This window comes from Calypte anna, chromosome 4A (genome assembly GCF_003957555.1).
Source record: "Calypte anna isolate BGI_N300 chromosome 4A, bCalAnn1_v1.p, whole genome shotgun sequence".
Classification (NCBI taxonomy): Eukaryota; Metazoa; Chordata; class Aves; order Apodiformes; family Trochilidae; genus Calypte; species Calypte anna.
Window position 1 is genome coordinate 42,979,255 of NC_044248.1, and position 15,565 is coordinate 42,994,819.

The following is a 15,565-nucleotide window of genomic DNA, read 5'->3' on the forward strand; positions in this document are numbered from 1 at the left end:
ATTTATTTATTGTTTACTTTGCATTTCTTGCTACCTTATTGCATTTGTTGTTACTTAAGGGTGAAATTTTACCCATGAAGTAAAAAGCTAATTGCTTATTTCATTTTACCCTTCTCATCTTCACCCTTCTCATCTTCACTGCTGTCAAGTGCATCAAATACTGCAAACAGAAGTGATTTGTGTTTCTTAAAAAAGGAAGCTATTTGCAATAGAGAAGATTCCTGCAGCATCCTGATATAACAGCATCAAACAGATCAATAACAAAGCTGTCATGTTAAAAGACATGAATAGCAATATTGGAGATATTAAGGAAAACCTCACACAGCTAAATAAATTCTTATTTCCTTTCTCCTTTATATTAGCTGTTCTAATAACCTAAACAGGAAAAATGGAGTTTTCTAAATTCAGGCAAAAAATAATACTTATAAACAAATTTAATAAGCAAAAGCAGACCAAGGCTGATGAAGCAGCTGATAGCTGAAGCATTACTGATCTGGAACCAAACTGGAAGGAAGAACTGCATATGGGTTCTTTGCAGGACACTGTTTGCTTATTTTCAGTGGTTGGTTGCACAATTTGACTCTGAACTATCAAACTAGTGTTAGTATTCAGGAAATTGTCTGGTACTTTATTACCAGATTTGCCACTTTACAGGAAACACAGAAGTCACCAAGAAGGAAAAAGAGATGTGAATGATACAGGAAGTTGTATATACTCTGCATTTTATTGGAGAAAAGCAATCGCTGTAAGAATTATTACAACAAAGGAAACACCAGTGAAAAAAAAGTAAGTACATATTGCACTCCACACACTGGCAATACAAACATGCAGGTCCCTGAAGAGGCAAATTTAGAAAAAAAATACAAAATCATGCATAAAACCGGGTTGTTCAAAGCTCTCTGGTGACTGAGAACCATTTACTTGATTGAAACTTTCAGTTTCTGTACAAGCCAGAGGAAAATCAATTTGCCTCACTGCTGAAAGTTGCATGAGGGTAAGGAAGGGTGTAGGGAGTGAGGGTGTAGGGAGTGAGGGTGTAGGGAGTGAGGGTGTAGGGAGTGAGGGTGTAGGGAGTGAGGGTGTAGGGAGTGAGGGTGTAGGGAGTGAGGGTGTAGGGAGTGAGGGTGTAGGGAGTGAGGGTGTAGGGAGTGAGGGTGTAGGGAGTGAGGGTGTAGGGAGTGAGTCTAGCTGACAACCTTAGGATCTGGTATTATGAACCAGCAGAGTGTAAACAAAAAAGCCTCTGAAAGGAATGTCCCAAAACAAAGTGGAAGAAACAGCAAGACAACAGCCCAACCAAATAGCAACAGCTCCTACCTGTTCGTAGTGGCAAGTCTGAAGTGATGTAATTTGTGTTATTAAATAATGCATTCATCCCCATTAACTGATCCATAGCAAACATCTACATTGAAAGAAAACACAGACTTTGTTACTACATATATATATACAGTTTCTTAAAGCATCTATCAGCAAAGAATTTCCAAGTTCCCTTCTGCAAATATTGAAACTGCAAACACCCAAGTACAGTACATAAACATTTTATATCTATTTTATTTTTGCTTGCAGGAGCAGAGCAAGCAAAGCTGGTAGTACTGACCAAGTCTGAGCACTATCATGAAACTCAGCATTGTTTCTAAGCACATATTTTGATTAAATGCACTAACAGCTGTATTTTCAAAAGAGCTTAGATGGTAAATTCTGAAAGCCTGACCATAGATGTCTTGCCCATCCAATTCTGTGATTAAACCCCACCAGGTTACATTCCTTATGAAAATATTTCCAGACTCTAATGTAAGAAACATTATACAGTAATGAAAACAGTATACACAGGTTAAAGCTTAATTTATTTTTTTTCCTTGAACACTGACATGTCTTAACTCAGTGTATTTGTTGTCAGGTATAAATCAATCTTCTTCCAAAATGGAGCAAGCATAAAGGATTAAGTGGTTTCTTTCTGGAAATTAAGGTGAGTAGAAATTCTCTGTTCTTCACTCCAACCATTCACTTAGTTCAAATGAATCATGAAATGACCCAGTGAGATCAGACAGAGCTAGGCCTACTGATCTCTGGGACTGAAGGAACATTTTAGTCATCAATGTCAAGGCAAATTTCCCAAAAAAGGATACAAATGGGCCTTGTAGGGCATAAGGGGTTTTATTTCCAGATAAAACCCAATGCTCACCACAGAACAGATTTCAGAGCAAATGTCACAGGCAGACAGGGCATAAGAATAAGTATTTTTTCAACAGCTTCTTTCAGCAGGCTTGCCTTTCCTTTTCATTTCAGCCAGTTCATCAGTGGCAAGGAACTTTACAGGCCACATAAAACTGAACTTAAAGAGAAAAAACTCCCTAAATTTCCCCAAGCCTGATTTCTGCTAACAGCTGGAATGCTTTTATGTCTCCATGCTGTAAAGGCTAGGAAATGACAGGACACTGTGAGGAAGCCAGAACAGAGCTGGGGGAGAATACAGGGATACTGAAAAGGCACAAATCCACTTACCTGGGGATCAGACACCCCCATAATATAGGAATCTTCTCCTGCCATTTCAAGTCCTGAAACACAAAAACATAATCAGCACTCTGTTCTTTTTTCAATTAATGTCAATGATTTCTAAAATACTCTTAAAATTCCTCAGTATGTGTAAGGTGCATGCTAGGGATACAATAGGCTACAGCCTGGAACTTCCATTGCCAAAGTCACTACAAATTACAGCCAAAGTCCTTAAGTAAAAATGTGTTAAAATCAGGTATTGAGTTGTTTCTGCCTTTCCTCTGACTGTTCTGCCATTGGAGTTCAGGCAAAATCATGATCATAGTTCAGCAACAGCAGGACTCTACATTTTTACCCAATAAAAAGACTTCTGAGAAAATGTTCATTAAATCCAGTGGTTTTCTTGGGAAGTACTACTAAATGCAAGGTAAGGAAGCTCAAGAAAGAACATTCACTATTTTTTCTTTAAATAAAAAACAGAGTCAAACACTGACTACTGTTGGACACCTTTATTTCCAGGGGTCCAACAGTGGTGACAGTGACAATTATGGATGCACAACATCCCTAACCCTCTCCCACAAGCTGACATGCAAGTGCTGGACAGTGGGAAAGTTCAGCCCAGTTTTTCCAGGAACAGTATCAAGCCTGGAAGTTTGGATAGGAATTTATTAAATCTATTATAAAATACTATTCCATTCTTGTAGTCATAACTTAGAAGACAGAAATGTGCAAATTTTATCACCTATGAGAAACTAATTCAAATATTAATATTCCAGTTATTTCTGAAAGCATTTAGACACCTCACCACTCCATGCCTTTTAAAAAACTAAGACTTTAGGCTTCATTATTTTTATCTCTAGCTTTGTTCTCATACTGACCTAAAAACCTGAGCAGTAAATATACTAACTAATTAGGAAGGGTTATTATTACTCTAAGCAGGAAATAACATCATTTTAATATTATCCTACATAGTTGAACAACACCTCCCCCCACTCCAAAAAAATAAAATTTGAGCTTTAAACCTCAAATGTTTCCATGTTTTAAAGTGCACCAGTGCCCTAACTGATTAAGCTAACATTTCACATAAGACCAGGGGAAAAAAAAAATTAAAACATGACCTATGCTTCCTTTCCCAAACCTTCAAAGAGAGACATGGTGAAGCAGGTCTCTACTTTTTATCTGTGTGTTTTGAATATAAATGCATCTTAAAAAAACAATTTGCAGAGGTGAAGGATGAGCAGTATCACCAACTGCCCTACCTCACAAAACTCTGATGCCTGGTGGAAACTCTCATCAGCCACACATCTCTTATTAGATTTCCTGTTCTTTGAGCCAACCAACCAAAAGCATAAACAAAACCACCACAGGTTGGCCATTATATTTGCCAAAACTTAGTGCAAAATGCAGCATCAGGATATCTGCTGTTATGTCTGAAAATAAGAAAAAAAAATTTCATCTCTTTTAAAACTTGTCCAGCATTTTTTTATATTAGTTCAGTATTAGGGGTTAGGTCAGATTAATATTTCATGGCAGAAGGTTTGGTTATAGTACAGATCAGCTTCAAAGGCCAGAAGGTAAAGCAGATTCTGTGAAAGGTACCCTGAAGATCCATATGTCAGTGAATCAGGATCTTTATTACCCAGAGTTCATGACACTTGAACTGGAATTTGCCTGATGGTTGAAATAAATTTCTCTGTTGAAGAACATCTGTCTCTTACTCTGAGACATTTCATGTCAACCTCTTCTCACCTTTCAAGTCTGGGATTCAGCAAGTAAGGCTCGAGATGAGAGCTCAACTACTGCAGTTCAGCTGCCTTTATACACTGAAAGCACAGCTCTCCTCACAAGCTTTCTAGCAAAGTGGGTTTTTTCTCTTTCACTTGGCTTTCATTGCAGTTTGCCTGTTAAAAATAATTTTCTGTAACAGGACACTGAATGAAAGTAGTGAAATTCACTGCAATTATCAGCTTGTTTATTTTGCTTATTAAAAATAGCCAGGAATAAGGATGAAACAGAAGCAAAGACAGTTGTGGTTTATATTATACTTTTAGTATATTTTTGCTACATCAGAGCTCCAAAACATGGCAGAGCAGGAGATTGCAGAGAACTATGCACTTAGGAAGAGAATCTTTTAGTGGCAACTATCCACCCCTGAGCCTCACTTCTGTATCCTTTGCAAAAACATCATCTGGTATCAGTAGAGAGACAACTTTGAGAGATGAGCATTCCCCAAATGGAGATTCTGGGAAATGGGTTGTGCAAGAGTTGCTGCAAACTGCTGGGTCAGGGCTGGGAGCAGGGTAAGAGTTGCCAGACAGATCTCAGACAGTATCTCAGATCCTGACAGGACTCAGCTACTGCTCCAAGCTGGTTTGTCTCAAACCTTCACCCCTGCAGTGTCTTCAAAGCCAGGATGCTGCTCATGCATCCGTGCCTGGTCCTTCAGCCTTAGCTCTGGCCACCTCCTCTGAATCCCATATCCAGCACTTCCCTTATAATCCAGATATTTTTCAAAAAGCACTGGGAGTACAGCTCCAGAGCAAAAGCTTATGATGCAATATAATCCTTAAAGAAGCAAAAGGGAGGAAAAAAGGAAGTTTGAGAACTGCTTTTTCTAACTTCCCAACACAGCCATCCATAAACACAGGCTTAGGTCTTCTGCTGCTCCAGAAAACACATAAGCTGGGTCAGGAACCTGCCTGGGTCAGGTTAAATGGGCAACCCATTTGGTAAAGCTGCACTTTAACCACTTTAATTCTTTAAGGTTAAAAAAAAATATAGTTTTCTTAAGGAACATAAATCTCACTCTTGTTCAAAGCCATGTAACAGCAGTGGGAATATTGCACAGGCAGGATTCCAAGCAGGAATTCCAAGCTGGCACTCTGAATGCATATTGTCCAAACCTGCTTAAAGCAGGTCTGCACAGCTAAGCTCTGACAGCTCCCAGCTCCCTGTGCTTCCAATACTGTTCCTATTAATGAAGCTGCTGCAGAAAAAAATCTTCTGGAGAGTGAGGAGAAGGGATTGACACCCCCCCTCCCAAAAACTCATCCAGCAAAACCTTAACACTGGAAAGGTTGTTACAAATCTTTAATTTATTCACATTTGTTCTCAACTATGCCTTTGGATTGCCTCCACTTTAATAACTTATGCTGGTTTTGCAGCTCCCAGGTGAAGGTTAAAACTGGAGTAAAATATTTATCACTTTAGATGAATGCTGTCCTGATGAAGTCTGGAAAAAACTGGGATAATGCAATATTTTGATAAGTTTAAAAAAAAATGCTACAGACAGCAAGTCCCTGAATTATTCAAAATAAAAGGGAGATGGAGTTAGGCTTTTCTCAGTGATTACCAGTGATAGGACAAGGGGTAATGGGTGTAAATTGGAGCATAGGAGGTTCAAGTTGAATATTCGAAAAAATTTTTTTACTGTAAGGGTGACAGAGCCCTGGAACAGGCTGCCCAGGGAGGTTGTGGAGTCTCCTTCACTGGAGACATTCAAAACCCGCTTGGACACGTTCCTGCGCGATGTACTCTAGGTGGCCCTGCTCTGGCAGGGGGGGTTGGACTAGATGATCTTTCGAGGTCCCTTCCAACCCCTAGGATTCTATGATTCTATGATTCTATGAAAAGGTGATAATCAGCTATAGTATTCTGAAATATACAAATAGAACCAAAATATTAAGGGAGCATCACACATATTTTCACATTATTGGCACAGATAAACAGAAGCAGGGAAGGAAAAGCCTTTTAAAAACCATGAGAAGTGATTGCTAAGTGCTCAGACTGACAAGGTGGCTCAGCAGTTTTCAAGGGACTTCAACTCGAGTCCTGTGTCCAGTTCTGGGCCCCCCAGTTCAGGAAGGATATCGAGGTCCTGGAGCAGGTCCAAAGGAGGGCAACCAGGCTGGTGAAGGGACTCGAGCACAGACTCTATGAGGAGAGGCTGAGGGAGCTGGGGGTGTTGAGGCTGGAGAAGAGGAGGCTCAGGGGAGACCTCATCACTCTCTACAACTCCCTGAAAGGAGGTTGGAGCCAGGGGGGGGTTGGTCTCTTTTGCCAGACGACTTTCAACAAGACAAGAGGGCAGGGTCTTAAGTTGTGCCAGGGGAAATTTAGGTTGGAGATTAGAAAGAATTTCTTTATGGAGAGAGTGATCAGACATTGGAATGGGCTGCCCAGGGAAGTAGTGGATTCTCCTTCCCTGGAGATATTTCAAAAGAGACTGGATGTGGCACTCAGTGCCATGGGCTGGGAACCACAACGGTGGTTCAAGGGTTGGACTCGATGATCTCTGAGGTCCCTTCCAACCCAGCCAGTTCTATGATTCTATGATAACTCAGTGATAAAACAGACTTGAAATTTGAAGTCTGCCTTTAAATGTTAACAAATTTACTAACATCTCTTCTCCTATTTACATTTTCAGTAGCTTGGAGCATGCCTGTTTTGAGGAAACTGTATTCTCAGCACAGTACTCAGCAATGCCCAATTCCAGCAAAAGCAACACACAAGAGTTGTATTTTTTCCTTCATCTATTACAAAGGTATGTAAGCTGTGAATAAAGAGTATAATTCCTCAGTATACAAATGGGAAAAGGCTTGCAGAGAGGTTTGCAAAAATGCAGGGAGGGCTTTTTATCAAGCATACAACTTATCTCTGCAGCCTGTTTCTCCTCTGCAGCCTCGTTGCAGCTACACTACCACCACATAACCCTAAATGTTTGTTTTTCTAATATGACAACACAAATTGCCTCTTGTTATTACCCATGTCTGCTTAGTACTTCCTGTTGGGTGGGACCTGGGAGTTCTGTCTGTGTGTTTTTAAAATGTAAAGAACTGTTCAGGTTAAAATTCTCAAATATTTTCAGTCATGAGCAGATGCATTATTGGGCAATAGTGCTAAGACTACTAAATATTTTGGAAATTAAATCAATCACAAGTATTGAAGAAACTGCTCTGAATTAGAACTGCTGGTTGCAGAATGATTGGGTGCAGAATAATTGTAGGAAATCTCCACTCAAATTTATTGCATCAGGTACTCTATTTGAAGAAAAATTCACAGCATGAGTGAATTCACTTGGCAAAAAGTAACTAAACTACCTAAATGGTTACTTTATGAAGTATGTTTACAAACAATTCTGGGGTTTTTTATTCCTTTTCCTAATGTCAAAGAACTAATAAGACCAAAGGTGTCATTAACATATAAACTGGTTTTTTTTTCCAGCATATTGTCAGAATAAAATTAGGATGTTTTTGTTAAGACACATTCAAACAACTTAAGACAAAGGAATAAGCAGTATTCAAATATATGGCAAACACACTCTGGTGTATATACATAATGCTAAGTTATGTAAAATACTGAGGTTCAACACAGAAAAACAACTCTACACTGTAATTCAGCCACCTGGGATGGTAATGTTACTTAAGCTAACCTCAAGATCATGTTAAAATACTGCTATTTTTTTCCTACAGATAAAAAATAATTGCTAAATAATCTTTAGAAATAGTTCTAATTCAGACAGATTCCTTCATCAAAGTCAAAATTTAACTTAAAAGCCACACATACTCATTTCATAAAGCTTAAGTGTCCTGAATCACTAATACCAAACAGAAAACCTTTTTTAGGGTGAAAATAACAGCATTTCTGAGGAGCCAAATAATAAGGAAACTTAAGATTTCAGAAGTGCAGCTGACATAAGGTTTGCTGGATCAGCAGACACTTAGGTGTAGGTTCTGGGGTCTTACTGAAGACACAGTCCCTGATTTAATGAGCAGTGGTGGCAGGAGAGGACTCACAAATTAGCAAGGGCTGTTCCCACTGCAGTCACCAGAGTGAGCTAAGGGATTCTCACAGCCACTGAAAACATCACATGGCAGAAGTGGTCACTTAAATAACACTTGGAAGTGGAGCCAAATCAACACAGTTGCAGTTACACCATAGGCTTCAAATCTACAGGTGCCTTTTAATTCTGTTTTTTTACAAAGAAATTGTAAACCTCCTGCAGCCTCAGTCTTCTCCAGGAACTTATGACACAGCAAAATACTTCGGTTAAACTAGAGAGTCAAGAAAATACCTGCTCTCTTTGTTTTTATTTCATTTCTGTGTTAATCTGTGTTTAAAAAGAATTTAAAAAAAAAAAAAGTAAGCAACGCCACACACACCACACAACTCACACCTCCACTGCTCTTGATTTGGTGATACCAGCACGGTATCCATGGCATTGGAGGAGGCAGTAAAATGCAGGTGGTTTAGGTTAATTTTACATTTTAAATGAAGGGGAAAAAAATGCTTTTCAAAAGAAAAGAAAAGTTGCAAGGGGAAAAAACCACTAGTAGTAGTAACAGTTGCTTCCTCCCCACACACGGGATGTCACAGCTCCACCTAAATTCTAAACAAAGGATTTTACCTTGAGACTAGAATAATTTGAAACATCTTTTAAGGCTTTACACTTCCTAAACTGTCATCAGCAAAACATCTATGATAAATGAAAGCACTGAAGAGGACTCACTGAATTATTTCTCTGCTCAAAACTGGATGCAAATTTAGTGCCTCGCTGACCTAAGGGCACAGTTAATGACAACTGTAATTATGATGTTATCAATGCAGAACTTCATAAAAGGTTTGCAGCTTATGTAAGGGTTACAACTTCCACTCCTAAAATACCCGTGTCAGAGCTCCAAGTGACCCAGACCAGGAATTTTTTTTATTATTTTCTGTAACATTCCCTCTTTCGGTTTTATAACAGTTGTGCCATTTTGTTTCTGAGAACCAAAGAGAAACTATCAATGTTGGGAAAAAAACGACAAAAACCAACTCCAGCGTTCTCATTAGTTACAGGCTGCTTTTTCCTCTTTCATTTTCTCAAACTGCAGCCATTCCTGTAGGTTACAAAACACTGCAAACACGATGACGCCTCACAATGACGTCTTGGTTAATGCTTTCCTGGAATGGGCAGCTACCTTCTCCTTTGAAAGGATAAAAATCCTCTCAGATATTATTTCACAAGCTGGGACTTCACACAACACTGACTCTGGGTGTCAATAAAATCACAGAGCTGTATTCAGCTCTGTCCTGGGCCTTTTGACAGTGGTGGTGTGGCACCTTATAGCACATGAGGCAGAGGATGATACAGCAGAGAATTCATCCACCAGCTACTAATATTCTCTGTGAACTAAATTAAGAGAAACATGCAATCAGCACTTTAAAAGTCATTAAAAAAAAACAAAACTTTTTTTTTAATGATACTCTTCAGTAAAGATATTGAGCAACTTAAAGCAGGAAGTTGAAATGCAGCACCGAAGTTGTTATGATCCCTCGCCTAAAAAAAAACAAAAAACAAGCCCTATTCTGTAAATGCTTACAGGCACTCCTGTTTACTTATTTGGATAAAACTAGGTAGCAGCACACTGCATTACAACACAGAGCTCAACTCTACTACAGTTCAACTACAACACTCACATAAAGCAAGTCCCTTGTGTTTCTTTTTAGAAGGTACCATCAAAGCAGAAATAAGTACAAAAAAATATAAATTAAAAACTGCCATGATGAAAAGTCGTGTTTTTGTTGATGTAGCTTTTGAATATAAGATTCAAACGTAACATTCCTTATCACGGTGAGAACTTCTCAATCTCACAGCTCACCTCTACACTGCCTCTTAAAACAACTCAAACATTTAAAAACAGCATTTACCCGAGCTGAGCTTTCATACTTTTCCATTTTACTCCGCAGCCCCTTCACAAGACATCCCAGCTAGGAAGACCCCTGTAACACCTCAACGAAACGAAACAAAACAAGAAATCCTGCTTCATGCTCGCAGAAAGCAGCAAGCAGGGAGGAGGCGGGCGGCACTCTGGGCACCTACAGAGCGCTATTTTTCAAACCTGCACCGGAGAGGTAAGGGAAGCGGCAACCGCGCTCCTCGGAAACCCCGCACCGGGAAGCAAGGGGTGTCCGCCGCACCCCGGGGCTCACAGCCCCCTCCAGCCACCCCCGGTAGCCCACCTTCCCCGCTGGCTCGCCAGCCCGGCAATCCCTCCCGGCCCTTCAGCCGCAGGTCCGCTCCCGAGCCCAAGTCACAGGCGAGAGGCTGCCCGGCGCCACGCGTGAATCTGACCCCCGAGAACACGCTTCCCAGCGGCAAATATCCCCTACCCCCGGTGGGGGGAACCCGTCCCGCCCCGCTCCGCTCCCCACGCTGCTTCCCCCCCTCTCCCAGCTCCTCCGGAGCAGCGCGCAAGCCGCTCCCATCCCGCTCCCGCTCCCATTCCGCTCCCGCTCGCACCGCGGGACGGGGGGAAGCGCAGCAGCGCCGAACGGGGGCCCGAGGTGAGGGCAAGGGGGGGAGCGGGGGTTCAGGGGTCGCCTGAGGCTCACCCGGGGCAGGGCAGGGCTGGCGGTGCCTCCTCCTCCTCCTCGTCCTCTGCTGGTGGCGGCCGCGCGTCCCTCAGCGCTGCGCCATGTACCCGGCGTGACACCGCCCGCACCCAGGCTCGGGGCGGACTTTTCCCCTTCCTTCCTTCCTTCCTCCCTTCCTCCCTCCCTCCCTCTGGTTCCGCCCGGCCCACCGCGGGCCCGCTGGCGAGAGCAGTCGAATGGTACCGGCCTGCCGGGCCGCCGTGTGCGTACCCCCTCCCGCAGCCGCCCGCCGCACTTCCTGGCTGGAAATTCCCACTGAGCGCCCCGGCTGCAGCGCGAAGGGGCGGGAAGGGAGGGGCGGGGCGGGGAATGGGGTGGGAAGGGGGGGATAAAGAGGGGAGGGAGACGGAGCAGTCGGTTCTGACTGCTCGCTCCGCTCGCCAGACGGGGGTTCTGGAGAAGGAACCCCGCTCGGGAAATCCCTGGGGCAGGGACAGGCCGTCTGAAGGTGCCAGCTGGTTCATCCCGGGGGAATTCCTACCGCCACAAGGACACTCCTGGGGGTGTTGTCCCTCTTGCGTGGCTCACGGCGAAGTTCTTAGCACTGGTGTGGAGTCAGGCGCGACTTGGTGGGTGGCTGCCAGCGTCTTCTCGGTGTTTGAGCCGTATAAAAGGTTATGTAGGGAAGAGAGGTTGTGATACAGCGAATTTAAGCCCAGTTAGGCAGTGCCTGGCTGCTGGGTGGATTTCGTGGGCACTTCCTAGAAGGCTGTCTGCTGGTTGACTACCACCTGTTGCCCGAAAACAGAGAGTGCAGGTTGTACAGCACCATTTTCCTGCGGATTTAAACAGCTTCTGACAGAGCAGACTGCCAGGGTGGTTAACTTCTGTTAAACGGTGCCAACCATCAACAATAGACTGATGTTCTTTATACTGAAACCTTCAGTTTATATTACAGTTCCCAGGTTTCCCAGGCACGTTTAATGTAGGGTGAAGAAAGTCAGATAGTTCAGCGTTTAATTGGCACAAAGATGACATCAAATATTTAAGTTCACAATATCTTTATGCTGAGTGTAAATGCCTGGTTTGCTAAAAGTGAAAAGTATCTCTAAGCAGCAGCCACCATGATTAACCTGATGTGTGCTAGCTCAGGAATTCAGCAGTGAATTCAGAATTTCTAGCTCAGAAATTCAGCAGTGCACCCAAAAAGCACATGTGGGGGACTTTATGCTAAGGCTACAGGACCTGGGACTTCAGTAATTATTAATTAGAGAGTTGAATGAGATTTGGAAAAAAACTAATTTATAAAAAGGACTTTAAAAAAAACTAGTTTATAAAAAGGACTTTAAAAACACCCAAAACAAACAACCTATACATGGATGAAATTATGAGGCTGTTGCTTCTTGCACTGAAGCAAGGAACTGTAATTCCAAGCAGAAATGGATTCAAAAGTAATAGGGTTAAATCATAAGCCACCTGTTGACAGGGATAAGAAGGAAGAGGTGTTTTTACAACAGAGCTATTACAGCCTTTATAAGATAAGTGATGTCATGGAGGAAGATGATGGTGCTGAAGGTTTCCAGTCTATCCAGATGGTAGCCAGTTTCTTTCTTGGAAAGGGAATGGATTCAGATGTTCCACTTTGAGCCCCATCTCTGGACTGGAATGAAAAGGTACCCATTTAAAGTCAGTGCTGAGGCTCTGAAAGGGAGCTTAGAACTAGAAAGGGTATTTGCTGACTTTTGATAAGAGAACTGGAATCTCACAGGGGTTATGCACACATAACCTATATATCAGGAGACAGTTCCCTTTATTGGGATGGCCACTCATGCTCTGGGATGCAGCTCTAAAAATGCATTCCCTCATTCTCTTCCAAGTCCAAATTGGGAATTGAGAATGACTCAGCTTTTCTGAGTTAAACATTTTTTCCTGTATTAAATAAGGTTACTCTCTATATACTCAAGGCTTTACATCAAACTTTTATTTGCAAGCCCAGTTCACTAAAGCAAGCAGAACAAATGAGGAGACACTTGAGCCTCGGAGCCCTTCAAGGAAGAAGTTCAGATGGATTTAAACTATGAGGAGTATTTCAAAATAAGTTTGATTTGAAAGGAAAGGTGCCATGTCACAGCTAGTCAAAGGCATGCTCAGAGGGCAAAACCTGTATGAACAAGTAGCAGGAAATCAGACGAGGTGGAAAACTTCCAAAACTTCAGGAGACTTACCTGGTGGATTTGTTTCAAAAGGACACATTATCAAGCACTCAGGCTCAGCTTTCCCTGTGAAAGCCCTATCAGCTTCCTCAAACACCTAGGTTTTAAAAGGCAGTCCTCAGTTACAACTGAAGCATCAACTTGCTTTTCTTATAATTTAACTCCAAAACAGAAATGTTATTTCTGCTGAAACCCACAACAGTGCCAGGCTGTAAGCCCTTAGCCTGGTAAAATTATCTTCACAGGATGCTCTAGGTAAATGAGCTGCTTTAAAACACTGGATTAAAACACTGGATCACCTGAAGAGCCTGAAATGAGGAATCATTTCTCTATTCCTGCTTTCACCCACTGGAATTAAACAGATAATAGAAACTTAGGTCTGAGTGGCTTGCAGTGATAAAGTGGTGCCTCTTTCCTGGACAGCACAAGTTTGCAGTATCCCCATCAACACAAGTCAGTATCAGCTCACAAATGAAGAGCAGACAATTAAAGGTGAACCCAAGGAAAGAAATGTTTCTGTTGCTGGTGAGGGCTTTCCAGCCATGCCATGCTGAGGTCTCTGGCAGTGAGTGGATAGGAGGCAGGGCTCTCACTTGCCCAGGCTGTCTCACCTTGGTAAGGTTGTGTACATTTCAGTTTCCTGATATGTAAATGCCATCTGGCTGCTGTGGCTGTGATCTGCTGGGTTTGCTCTGTCCCTTTCAAAGGCCAGAACTCTTTGGCCTCAGTACTTTTGAATCCTTGTAACTGGTTACTGTTTATCTTCAAGAACAAGGTGGTATTTCTGAGAATTAAGCTTTATTTCTCTAGGGGTGTCTGAAAACAGATCAACACCTATGTCTGACAGATTTTAAAATAATCACTCGCCATTTAAATTACTGTTCTTGAAATGGAAAAAACCCCTGGTGTTTATTGTAATCAGGATCTTTTCATTCCCTTTGACCTAGTGGCTTTGATACTAAAACAGGAAGAGATGAGGGAAAGTCTAAAATAGCTGCTGAGCAATACTTCCTTTTAAAGCTTTCCAGATCCCTTTCTCTTTAATATTTCTTTACCATCCAGAAGCTGTAACTTACAAACTGGGTTGCCTGCAATAATTGTCAGTGATTGAGGGGATTGAGTCCACCATCAGCAAATTTGCAGATGACACTAAGCTGGGGGGGAGTGTGGATCAGCTGGAAGGCAGGAGGGCTCTGCAGAGGGACCTGGACAGACTGGAGAGTTGGGCTGATTCCAATGGGATGAGGTTCAACACGGCCAAGTGCCGGGTCCTGCACTTTGGCCACAACAACCCCAAGCTACAGGCTGGGGACAGAGTGGCTGGAGAGCAGCCAGGCAGAAAGGGACCTGGGAGTCTGGATTGCCAGGAAGCTGAACATGAGCCAGCAGTGTGCCCAGGTAGCCAAGAAGGCCAATGGCATCCTAGGCTGGATCAGGAACAACGTGGCCAGCAGGTCCAGGGAAGGGATTCTGCCCCTGTACTCAGCCCTGGTGAGGCCACACCTTGAGTACTGTGTCCAGTTCTGGGCCCCTCAGTTTAGGAAGGAGATTGAGGTGCTGGAGCAGGTCCAAAGGAGGCAACTGGGCTGGTGAAGGGACTCGAGCACAGACCCTATGAGGAGAGGCTGAGGGAGCTGGGGGTGTTGAGGCTGGAGAAGAGGAGGCTCAGGGGAGACCTCATCACTCTCTGCAACTCCCTGAAAGGAGGTTGGAGCCAGGGGGGGGTTGGGCTCTTTTCCCAGGCAACTCTCAGCAAGACAAGAGGGCAGGGTCTCAAGTTGTGCCAGGGGAGGTTTAGGTTGGAGATGAGAAAGAATTTCTTTCTGGAGAGGGTGATCAGGCATTGGAATGGGCTGCCCAGGGAAGTAGTGGATTCTCCGTGTCTGGAGATATTTAAAAAGAGCCTGGATGTGGCACTGAGTGCCATGGGCTGGGAACTGCAATGGTGGTTCAAGGGTTGGACTTGATGAGCTCTGAGGTCCCTTCCAACCCAGCCAGTTCTATGATTCTATGATTGTCTTACACTCCAGTCCTCCTGCTGGTTATCAGTGTTTACCCAAGCTCTGCTGTTGGCATTGCTGTCACCTCCCATGGCTTGAATCCACCAGGAACTTGAAGACAAATACTTAAAAGCATAATTAATCTTTTAAGGCAATGCTATAATTCTGAACCAGGACACGTATCAAGCTCTGAAGCAGATAGGAGAAAAGGTATAAAGAAAGCTCTAAATAGCCCAAGTCCATATGCAAAGATAACCAATTTGAACTGCAACTGGGGGAGGGTCTGGAGTTCAGTGAATCTGCTGCTGAAGCCCCACATTGCAGCATCTGTGAGGAGCACTCTTTTTAATCCCTGTTTTCTGGTGGATGATGACCTGTCCTCAATTCATCATGTATTTCATCAGTACTTGAATGGGCACAGCAACCCCCTGCAGACCTCAGAGCAGTGTGATGTCCCTGCAGGCACACAGGTTGCATCCCACACAGAACTGCAAATCATGGACG

General features: G+C 43.0%; 1 protein-coding gene across 3 annotated transcripts in view; it reads right to left on the reverse strand.

Moving 5' to 3' along the window:
• The window catches only part of NFKB1 (nuclear factor kappa B subunit 1), a 52,467-nt gene extending 40,867 nt beyond the window's left edge, over positions 1-11,600 (reverse strand). The window contains exons 1-3 of one of the 3 annotated variants that reach the window (XM_030449809.1): positions 11,390-11,600; positions 2,503-2,555; positions 1,318-1,402 (exon numbers count right to left, since the gene is read on the reverse strand). In XM_030449809.1, the coding sequence (XP_030305669.1) occupies positions 1,318-1,402; positions 2,503-2,547 (130 nt within the window). In that variant the 5' untranslated portion in view covers positions 2,548-2,555; positions 11,390-11,600. Of the gene's footprint in view, positions 1-1,317; positions 1,403-2,502; positions 2,556-10,494; positions 10,570-10,866; positions 11,130-11,389 lie in introns of those variants that run through there. The other 2 variants (XM_030449808.1, XM_030449812.1) reach the window with 2 other exon arrangements.
• Between the last annotated feature and the right edge of the window lie 3,965 nt (positions 11,601-15,565).